This window comes from Lagopus leucura, unplaced genomic scaffold, assembly GCF_019238085.1.
Source record: "Lagopus leucura isolate 7727_CA_CO unplaced genomic scaffold, USGS_WTPT01 111-14_obj-0_obj, whole genome shotgun sequence".
NCBI lineage: Eukaryota > Metazoa > Chordata > Aves > Galliformes > Phasianidae > Lagopus > Lagopus leucura.
In genome coordinates, this window is record NW_024965545.1 from 1 (window position 1) to 10,501 (window position 10,501).

General features: G+C 54.1%; 2 protein-coding genes across 2 annotated transcripts; both read right to left on the minus strand.

The window, feature by feature from the left end:
- Positions 1 to 657: 657 nt before the first annotated feature.
- On the minus strand, positions 658 to 4,297 carry LOC122192174 (pyrroline-5-carboxylate reductase 2-like). The gene is made up of 7 exons (XM_042892688.1): positions 4,171 to 4,297; positions 4,027 to 4,097; positions 3,771 to 3,950; positions 3,001 to 3,222; positions 2,440 to 2,532; positions 1,878 to 2,041; positions 658 to 1,792 (listed from the first exon to the last, which is right to left on the minus strand). Exons 1-7 carry the CDS (start codon positions 4,235 to 4,237, stop codon positions 1,633 to 1,635), a joined length of 957 nt encoding a protein of 318 aa, XP_042748622.1. The 5' UTR covers positions 4,238 to 4,297; the 3' UTR covers positions 658 to 1,632.
- A 1,964-nt stretch (positions 4,298 to 6,261) lies between these two features.
- MYADML2 (myeloid associated differentiation marker like 2) lies at positions 6,262 to 9,059 on the minus strand. The gene has a single exon (XM_042892689.1). The coding sequence runs from the start codon at positions 8,519 to 8,521 to the stop codon at positions 7,613 to 7,615; it is 909 nt and encodes a 302-aa protein (XP_042748623.1). The 5' UTR covers positions 8,522 to 9,059; the 3' UTR covers positions 6,262 to 7,612.
- Positions 9,060 to 10,501: the final 1,442 nt, after the last annotated feature.

Below are 10,501 nucleotides of genomic sequence, written 5' to 3' on the forward strand. Positions count from 1 at the left end.
GCCGCGCGCCCCTCACCGCCCGCGCTCGCTGCGGTCACCTCCTGACGGAGCCGGCGGGGCCGGAGCCGGGCGGGACGGGGAGGCCGCGCTGCAGGGACCGGGACGCCGCGAGCCGCCGCCGCTCACGGACGCGTCACGTGATGTTTGGGTCACGTGGCTCCATTCATGAAGCGCCCGGCGCAACCGCCCCACGCCTTAAGGGGGACGCGCGCTTCTGTCGGAGGCGGTGGGGCGAGGAGGGCGGGGCGGCGACTTAAAGGGGCGGCGGGGCCGGAGCGGGGCTGGGCCGCGGTGTGACCCGAGCCGGGCGGGGAGAGAGCGCGGTAACCGGGCAGCGGGAGGCCGGGCCGCATCGCGGAGAAAGCGCGGTCCGAAGGAGGAGGCGCTGGGCAGCGGCCGGAGCACCGCGAGGTCTCGACACCCGCCGTACGGCCGGCGGACAGCGCTGGGCGCTCCGCTGCTTTCAGCCTTTGTTCCGCACCGCTTCGGCCCCGGCGCTTCTCTTTTATCGGCCAACGCCCGGCACGGCTCCGCGGTGCGGCACCCGACCGCCGCAAGACCGAGGGGACGGCGGAGCTGAGCCGGGTGAGAGCTCAGTGCCGGGCTGCGGGGACACAGCGGGCGCAGAGCCGCACCCACCCAAAATACAGCCGCGAATCTGTCAGAGCAACGGTTTATTCAAGGAGCAGGAAGAGCAGCAGCCATGTCACATCTACAGGGCCTTGCCCTGCTGTTGCCTAACATAAAACCGCACAGGCATTGCTAGCACCTTTGGCAGTCTGCATTGATTTCCAAATGCTTTTCTTGCACCACACACACAGATGCCCCGGGTTCCCAAGGATGCAGTGACCCCTCTTAAGTGCCTTCTTTCTACCAGTGCTCCCACCATGTACCTCGAGGCAGAACAGCGTGACACAGAGATCCACCCAAATCCCTTCCATCGCCCATAGTTCCTGCTGCAGCCCAGTAGCAGTTATTAGGGCACTGGGTGCTGCTTCTTGGTTTGGGACTCTGGAAGAAGAGGGAATGCTGTAAAGCCACAGAAAGCTGCTGTTCAGGGGGTGAATGCCAAGGCTGCATCTGAATGAAACAGAACGTGGCTAAGGGATTCACATTAACCCTCTTTTATCCTCAAAGTGGATGGGAAATGAGGCAGAGGCACTTTGGTCCCTGGTGAGAAGCATATTAGGACCCAGCCTCAGTGCACAGCACTGCATTTGTGTGACAGCACCTGCTCTAGCTAAGAAAAACAACAAGAGATGAGTTCTGAAAGCAGATGCAAGATGAGGAAAGAGGGATCCAGACCTGACTCAAACCTTTGAGCCTAAAAAGCATTTGGAAAGTTCTTAAAAATCCTGCCATAAACTGTTTCTACATGGGACACAATAAATGATACCTCACTTCTGGAAGCATCCAAGGCTTCCGGCAAATGGTGCCCATGACAAAGCTCTGAGTATGGTGTTACCCAGGCCACAGTGAGCAGCTCTATGCTGCCCCACAGCTGCTGCAAGCGAAGAGTCAGGTATGGAGAACATCAACATTCAGTGTGAATGTTTTCCTTGGTCAAAAAAGAAAGGGCATGGAGGAAACTGATGGTCAGCACAGCCAGAGTACAGCAGTACAGCAATCTGCTCAGTCCTTCTTGCTGCTGGGGTTCTTACTGTTGAACAGACTGACTTTGCTGGCAGATGCCACAGACAGAGAAGGAGACTCCAGCTTCACCTTATCCAACAAAGTCTTCTTTATGGCTGCTGGGGAGATCTTCTCCTTGTCGGCCAAATGCTGCAGCTGCCTGCCATAGGGTGGTAGAAGAGAGAGAAGGTAAGAAGTAGAAAGAGGAAGAGACAAGTGGCTCTTTAGGATTTCTCAGTGCCCACCTTGTCCGGATACAGGAAGCCTCCACAGCATTGATGAGCAGTGAGCGAAAGCCTCCGCTCTCCAGGAAGTGCAGGGCATGAATGCTGGCTCCCCCAGGGGAGCAGACGTTGTCTTTCAGCTGACCTGGGTGCTGCTCTGATTCCAACAGCATTTTGGCAGCGCCCTGTGGTGAGGAATAGAAAACGACTATCAAAACTCTGACTGAGGAAACCCTCTGCCAGATACTCCTGTTCTTCATTGCTTAGAGCAGCACCTAACGGGTCACAAAGGGCAAAACCAGTCTCCTGCCCGAGGGCCAATAGCAGGCTGCCAAAACACTTTGGAGAGCTGGAAAATCCTGTACAGGAGACATGGCTCCCCAGGCCCACCACACCACCAGCACCAGCAGATTGCTGCAGGCACTTCCTATGTCTCCTTACCAGGAACCCGTGTGCATTCAAACCAAATGTACATTTAAATGCATTCAGTAAAGGGACTGAAATCATTTAAAACTATGCTGTGCAGATGCTCTGCACAGAGCAGGCAGAGGCTCAAGAGCATTTTGGAGCAAGCAATACTGACCAGCAAAGCCTGAGCTCCGAGCCGAACAGCCAGCCTGCGGGGAAGCCCCATTTTCACACCTCCATCAGCCAGAGCATCCAGGGCAGTGAATGCCTGAGATCAGACAGGGGAAAAAAAGTGACTGGAAGTCTCTATTCTGAGACCAGTGTTCTTACAGAAGGCAGAATCCACAGCTCTAGGATCACATTGTGACTTACAAAGACTTGACAAAAGTCAGCCCCTTTACTGCATTGATGCCATGCCACGCTTCTCTCCCACCAGCTCCAGCTGAGTTGTAGGGAGAATGGAAGAAATTCAGCTTCTAGGTCATCCTAACAACAGGCTCAGATTTTGCAACACAGACGTGGACACTGCACACTGGCTATGGACTTCAGCCTCATCCAACTGGTAATAGACTTTTGTTGTTGACCCACACTGGTTATAAACTGGATACCTGGATTACATGTCCCATCACGAATGGCAGTGATGAGAAAAACAAGAAAACACACACTGAATGTGCACAGACATGCAAAGCCCACCAGTGTCCCCAGCATTTCCATGAACTGAGAAAGCAGCACATACATACGCAGGGCCACTGCCACTGAGCCCTGTTACAGCATCTATCAGGTCCTCTTCCACCTCTGTGCAGAAGCCTACGCTGGCCATAAGTTGTTCCAAGAGCTTCCCATCCTCCACATCTGCATGAGTCCCAGTAGCATAGACTGTGGCACCTTCTCGGACAATCACAGGGGTGTTGGTCATGCACCTGATCACTTTAGGTGCGGGGCAGAAGGCAGAGAGTTTCTTAGGGCAGAAAATTATTGAAGATAGAGAGAAAGAAGGAAAAAAATAAATAAAAGAGAGCTTTAGTGCATATCTGGCATTTCAAACAGGAAGGGGCTCCTGAGGGGCACAAACAGAGGAGCAGAGAGATTCCTGTGTACCAAATTCCCCACTTTAAGTCAAAGAGGGCAAAACTTAAATGTGAAATCCTTAGTCACAGCACCAAACCGAACACTGTGGGGAACAACATCCTCCACAGCTGCCCCATCGGCACCAGAACAATTCCTGCAGACACTGAGCACAAAGTCTGCAGAAATTCACAGGAGAAGACCCACCTCTTCTCACACGGAGAGAAAAAGCGATCTGATAGCATTTCATGTAATAAAAAAGCCTCCATGAAGAGCACTGTAGCTTATTCTGACGAGGCAAAGGTGGCCCAAAGCAGCCAGCTGGGCACAGCACAGTGCTGTGCTGGGGACCGCAGGCAATGCTGGGGTCAGGCTTGAGTCCACTTCCAGCGCTCTGCTGTCCTGATGGCCCTGCCCGGCTCAGCACCTCCCGGCCCTCACCTTCTCGATGGAGCTGATGGTGACACCGGCAGCGCAGGAGACCACGATGTGACGCTCCTCGATGTCGGGCCCCACCTCGTCCAGGATGAAGGGGATGATGGGGGGCTTCACGGCCAGAAAGAGGACGTCGCTGCTCTTCACCGTGTCCTTGTTGCTCACAGTGAAGTTCACGCCCATTTTCTGCAGTGGGAGAGAGAAGCGACGGCTGTGGTTCGTGGCTGCCGATCGGGAGCAGCGCCCAGCCGCCCGCACTCACCCGCAGCCCGCTGACGGTAGGCAGCTCGGTGTCCGGGGAGCTCGCCGTGATCTTGTGTGCTGCCAGGATCCCTGCAGACAAAGAGCGACTCAGCCCGGGCACCTCGCCGGGCACCTCGCCACGCCCCCCCGGCCCCGCACCCACCTGCCGCCGTGAAGCCCCGGGCCAGGGCGAAGGCGAGCTGCCCGGCCCCGATGAATCCCACGCTCATGGTGCGGTGCGGTGCGGTGCGGAGCGACCAAAGCCCACCTGCAACCGCGCCGCCGTCCACGTGGCCGCGCTCCGCTCAGAGAGGCGGTGACGCGGCGCATTGGGGCGGGGCGGAAGCGCGTAGCCAATCGTCAGGCTGAGGGGCGGGGCCACGCCGGCTCTCCGCCTCTCAAGGGAGAGAGGCGGGGCCTCCGGCTGAGCTCTCGCCAGCGATTGGTGCAACTCGCTCCGGGTGTTGCATCATTCACCGCCTACGCGGACCGCCCGGGGCCGGCCGCTGCCTCTCAGCTCCGAGCCGCCAGGGGGCGCTCTCGTCCCGCCGCAGCCGCGCGCGGAGCGCGGTCCCTTCTGGAAGCTTCGGGTCCCGCCCTGCTCTGGGGCGGCGGTGGGCGCGGGGCGCGGAGGGGCGGCGCTCCTCGTCCTGGGGGATTTTGTGCTTGTTTGCATTCCGTGTCTCATTTCTTAATGTGTAAATCTGGGACCCGGGCTCGAGCACAGAGCCGGGCTCTGAATGCACGCACGTACATGTCGGCATACCACAGCGCCATCCCAGGACGCCTCTGTGATGAGTTCCTCCATCATCATTTGCTAATTAAGGAGGACGGGCTCTGGAAATAAAGGGCTTTTTAATTAACTGGATCACGACAAGGCTGGTTGTTAAAATCACATTAAGCAGATACGGGATGTTCTGTGTCCAGGATTGGGCAATCTCATTCTTTCCAATGGTTTGAGGGTTTTTAACCACCAAAGCACGAGGATTGCTTATTTTTATTTTTTTTTTCCCCCTAAAAGAGCGAATTGTTGTCCACAAATCTGCCTTTTTTGCCATTTTGACCATGCGAACATTTTTGCTCAGCCCTTGGCTGACAGATGAGAGGGCTGAATCTGAACAGGCTGTTCTTGGCAATGCTTCTCTTTCCACTCCTCCACTGCATGCTATCATCATTTCCACCTTACGTCTGATTTCCTCGCCATCGTTGAGGCACCAAATGTTGCCCCCATGCTTTCCCTTTGGCCTCACGTTATGCCCCCCTCCAGCGGTGTCGCTTGGTGCCATTCAGCTTTGTGCTGTGGTTCTGCTCACTGCTGGGTGCAAAACCTGCACAGCAAGAGAAGTGAGTGAAAAAAAAGGGGAAAAAAGAGAAAAGAAAAAGGTGTTGTGCAGCAGAGGAACTTCCAGCAGATTGCATGTGAGATTTGGCGTCATCTGCTGGGCCCCCATAACAAAATGGAGTCTGCAGGAAGGATGATGCTTTCTTCAAGCAAAATCCCTTTGTTGTTGTTGTTGTTTTTTCGGGTTACCTATCTGATTTTTTGCACTCCATCGTATCAACAACAGAATGCATTTCCAAGTGTTACACGGCTTCATTTGTCCAGGTTAACCGGGTTAAAAAGAATGCATTTAAAGGCTCAGGGATCCTTCTGCATGCAGTGGCTCTGTTGGTCACACTGCCTGCTCTAAAACAAACAGATTTCTCATCCAAACAGCAATTCTTACTGGTACAACCCTTGACTTTGTTTGGTTTGCAGGAAATAAAGCTCCCTCGTGTCCCTTTTTATACCTGCACTGGATAGCACAAAGCTCTGCCCTTGGATAAGCCAGCCAGCCTCTTGCTCAGCCATCATCTTCCAAATTTCCTGCCTTAATGGGAACTTGTGGAAGAGAAAAGAGCCCTTGGAAGGCTGCATGGCACATTCCAATAGATACCAATGCTTCTTTCATGGGCTAATGGTTCCAGCTAAAGTCCTTAGAGTGGTAGTATTGTGCAATGCAACCTCACCCAACGGACATTTTTTCCTTTGCTCTTCAAACCCCACACAAGGCAATAATGAAAAATATCTTTCCTTCCTTTTTCCTGAGCAAGTCTGCTACAAAGAATGTCATCCAGCAGTGCTGGCGGCCTGGGCCATGCAGGCTTTTTGCATCAACACGAAGTGAGCCGTGCTTTGTGCTGGAAAGCAGAAGGGCTCTGGCTGCTGAGATAAAAGCTGCACGAAGGGAAAGCACACAAACCTCTGTAGGTGTCGTCTGCAAGGCTGCCATTCAGCTTTATTTTAATTTGCTTAAAAATAAATCTCGCTTCTGTCCGTCAGCTGCTTCTGGATTTTAATCCAATCTATCTGCTCTGCATGAGAACTCGGGCTGCTTTCGTGTCTGCCTGATGGCAAGTGAGGAGTTGTTCAGCTAAGCCGGAAATCTGAGCCATGCTATGTGGGACTTTTTTGGGTGTTTTGTCAGGGATGGGTCGGAGGAGCGCAGCTGGTGTGTGACACACAGAGCTCAGGAATCCCAGAACCTGATCTGCTCTGAGCCAGCACCCCCCGTTTGTTACCATTACATGCAAGGATTTTCCCTACGAGTTCAGTCGTTATCACAGAATCACAGATTTGTAGGGGTTGGAAGGGACCTGCAGAGATCATCGAGTCCAACCCCCCTGCCAAAGCAGGTTCCCTACACAGGAACCCTGGGACCCTGCTTTTATGCAGGGCTGTGATAGCGATTCGTCTTTGTGTACCTTCATCCCCACCTCCACCCTCAAAATGTATCTTTAAACTTCCAGGAAAACAATCCTGACATCGGAATAAAGAAGCAGTGACATATGAGCAGCGCAGGTGCTGAGGTGCCCTCTGGTCCTGTCCAAGCAAGAACGTCTGGTTGTGGTTGCTTTGCAATCTGGGTCTATTCTGCACCATTTCTTGGCAATAGAACTCCAGTTTCACAAATGTTCATTTCTGTACAGACTTGGTGCTTGCTAAATAGAATACCCTGTGCTCCCCCTCGAGGTGCGTGCTTGGGATATTCTTTTTCTGTGCTAAACAGGGGAGCAGAGGGAAAGGAAATCATCAAAATAATATCGCAGCTATGATGTTCTTCTCAGAAACATCCTGACTGGAATTTCCCACATTTGCAAGTATTTCATGTCTCACCACACAGCCCAGACTAACCCAAACTCCAGCATTGTTTTTCGTCTCTGGAACTGCTGTTCCTTGATGCAGCTTTTAACTTTCCCACTTCCTGGGTAGTCACTTGATTATAGTTAAGTGTTGGTAACAGTTTCAAAATCTTTGGTGTCTTTCCTAATATTTGGCTCAGCATTCCAGCAGCTTACAGACCCACTATTGCAGCAAGCATTTTTTGCCTTCTGGAGATGAGAGGCCATTTTGCATACTTCAGACTGCAGGATTTCTTCACTCTGGCACCAGGTGGCTGAAGCAAATGCCGACTGATGGGGGGTGGGCAGCTGACCCACTGCAGGCTGTGACCGTGGGCCCACTCAGCCCTGGCAATGAGCTCTGGTTCGTGGTGCAGTCAGTGCCCGTCCTCACCGCGTCCCATTTCCTCCTGCTGCTGCTGGAGCCGGGGCAGAGCCGGGCCTCAGATGTGGGATACGAAGCGGATGCGCTGGGAGTACGCCAGGTCTACCACGTAGAGCAGCAGGTTGACGTAGGTGAAGATGGCCACCACCAGCTGGCTGTCCCAGGGGCACCTGCCCTTGGCACAGGCGCTGGGGCGCTGCGGGGAGCCGTACTTGCTGTCAAAGCAGAACACTGGCCAGATGACGGCTGCGCTCACATACAGCAGGACGGCCCCAAAAGTGTAGACGACCACAGAGCGCTCAAAGGGGAAACACAGCTGGGCAGTCTTACCTGTGACACTGAAGGCGACCACCACCACCGTGACCATAAAGCAGAAGCTGTAGACGGCCACGCACCACTGTGTGGCCACGTATTTGCTATACTGGCTGTCGTTCACCAGCGCCCCAAAGATGATGCAGGCCACAAAGGCTTGTACGATCTTCAGGAGCCCGGAGACGGTGGCCATGTAACTGGTGACCTGTCCTGGTTTGGCCCTGGTCAAGAACACCTCCGCGCCGTACACAACAAACACGAGGCCGGCGAAGACGCTGGCCGCTATGCGGAAGTCTCTCACCTCGCAGGTGATGGGGTAGCAGCCGAGCTGCACGAAGTAGAGCGGGTAAATCACCGCCGCTGTGACCGACATGAGCGTGGCGAGCATGGCGAACGCAGCTGTGAAGTTTCCCCAGGAGATGCTCAGACAGCTGTGCAGGTGCGTGAACTCGCAGGTAATGATAAAAACAGTGACGGCAAAGCAGAAGGTCCAGACAAACATGCAGAAAGTGCCGTATGCTGCGCTGAATCCCCCCTGGTGGGCCACCAGGCTGAACGTGGTGCATCCGAACATCATCTGCAGCAAACGAACTATTCCCACCGGAGATGTCACAGCCGCAGTGTTCAGATACGGCCCTCCTGTGCTCTCCATCATCTTTCCAGTCCTGCAGATGATGCACTTAAAAAAAAAAACAACACCCAAACTTCCTTTCAGGCTTTTGCCCTTTGTCCTGAGTCACACCTGGCACCGGATCAGCGGACAGCAGCTCCAATTCCTGCCTCCCTCTGCCGGTATCCGTAGGTGCTGTGCTGACGCTGAGCGTGCGTCTCTGGCACGGAGTGCTGCTGCAGGGAGGTTGCTGCTGGCTCTGCCCACCGGCTGTGCTCTTGGGGTGCTGCGATCCGTTCCCGGCTCTGAATGCTGTCCCTTATTCTGTCCTTTCACTGCCTGCTTTCCCTCACGATGGCTGAAAGGATCACGTTCTCCCCAGGGGCTGACATTTATTCCATTTTAGCTCTGCAGCTGTAGCTCTGCCGTGGCACTTTCAGGAACCCAGGCATATAAATAGGGGCTATATTAATAGTGCTGGAACGAGTCCTGCCCCCCTCAACTGCCGTGAGCAGTGTTATTTAACACTGACCCCACGAGCTCCATCGCGGCTCTGGGTCGCCCTTCTGCTCCTCTGGATGTGTGTCGCTCAGTGCTGCTCTGCACGCAGCTCAAGAGCCCCAAGCACAGCCCTGGGGGGGGACGGGCCTGGATGCCCCACTGGCACTGAGAAAGCCTGCGATAGAAGCTGACTCATTTTGCTCCTTTTGATCTGGAGCAGCGATAGATTTGCAGCTGTGAAAGGCCCCGCTGTGCTGCGAGGGCTCGGACACCAATCCTCTCCGTCTCCCTGTTTTACTAATGTGGGAACTGCTTATTCTTATCCCGAGCGCCAAATCCAAAATGCAACCGTTGACAAAAAAATGGCTTTGATATCCTTTGCTCTGCTTTGGAACACAGATTCCAATAGAAATGGTCAAACCCTTCAGTTTGATCACAGCTTTCCCCATCGCCGTTTACGGCGTACATTTCCCCAGGCCTCTTCGCAGCTGAGAATTCTCTTCATTTCGACTATAGAAGTTAAATAAGATGATTGTTATGACTTCGGAATGCAAAAAACGCCACAGAAGAGATTCCTCATGCAGCCCTCGCATGGCACCGGGCCACTGCCACGCTGCCACCCCCAGGGTCATCCCCAACCTCAAATCCCACACCAGGCAGAGGTGGCAACAGAGAATTGCTGCTTCAAGCCAGTTTTATGATCTTGGTGTGCTGTCGGGATGGGGTCTGGGTTTGTGCAGGTGGGGCTGCCCCTGGTCCAGCCATGCTCTGTGTGTGAGGCTGGCGGGCATCCTGCTTGCACCCACACACTGCTGCTGTGACCTGGGGGTGGAATTGACACGATTAACATCACAACAAACAGGAAATGCAGTCCAGGGGCTGAGGGGCTGCATGGGAGATTCGCTGTCATTGATCTCTGCCCCTCCTAACTCTGTGATGTTAATCCTTCTCCTCCAACAGGGCCTTTTCCAGGCGGTATAGGAGTCTAAAGGGGCTGTAAGATGGGGACAGACTCTTTAATGGGTCTGTTGGGTAGGACAGGGGAAATGGTTTCAGACTGAAAGATTTAGGCTGGATATTAGGAAGAAATTTTAATGCTACAAGCAGTGAGGCAGTGGCACAGGTTGCCCAGAGAGGTGGTGGTGCCCCATCCCTGCAGACAGCCAAGGGCAGGGATGGGCTGTGAGCACTGATGGAGCTGTGGGTGTCCCTGCTCAGGGCAGGGGTGGCACCAGATGGCCTTAAGGGTCCCTTCCAACTCCAACCATCCTGTGATTCCATGGTTCATCGCTGAGTGCTGCTCTGTTCTGTGGCACGTCCTGTAAGCTGAGGGCTGTTACAAGGTACAGCTATCATAGCATCACTCCATAAGTAGCATTCTGTTGCACGCAAATGCAGCTGAATTCACGCTCATCATTTTTCTTCTTGAGTCACAACCAGAGCTCCTCCAGGCCCTTTCTCCCCACGCCTTCCCATCGAAGCATTTGGCTGCAGCTGCACCATGCTGGCTACGCTGAGTCTGGA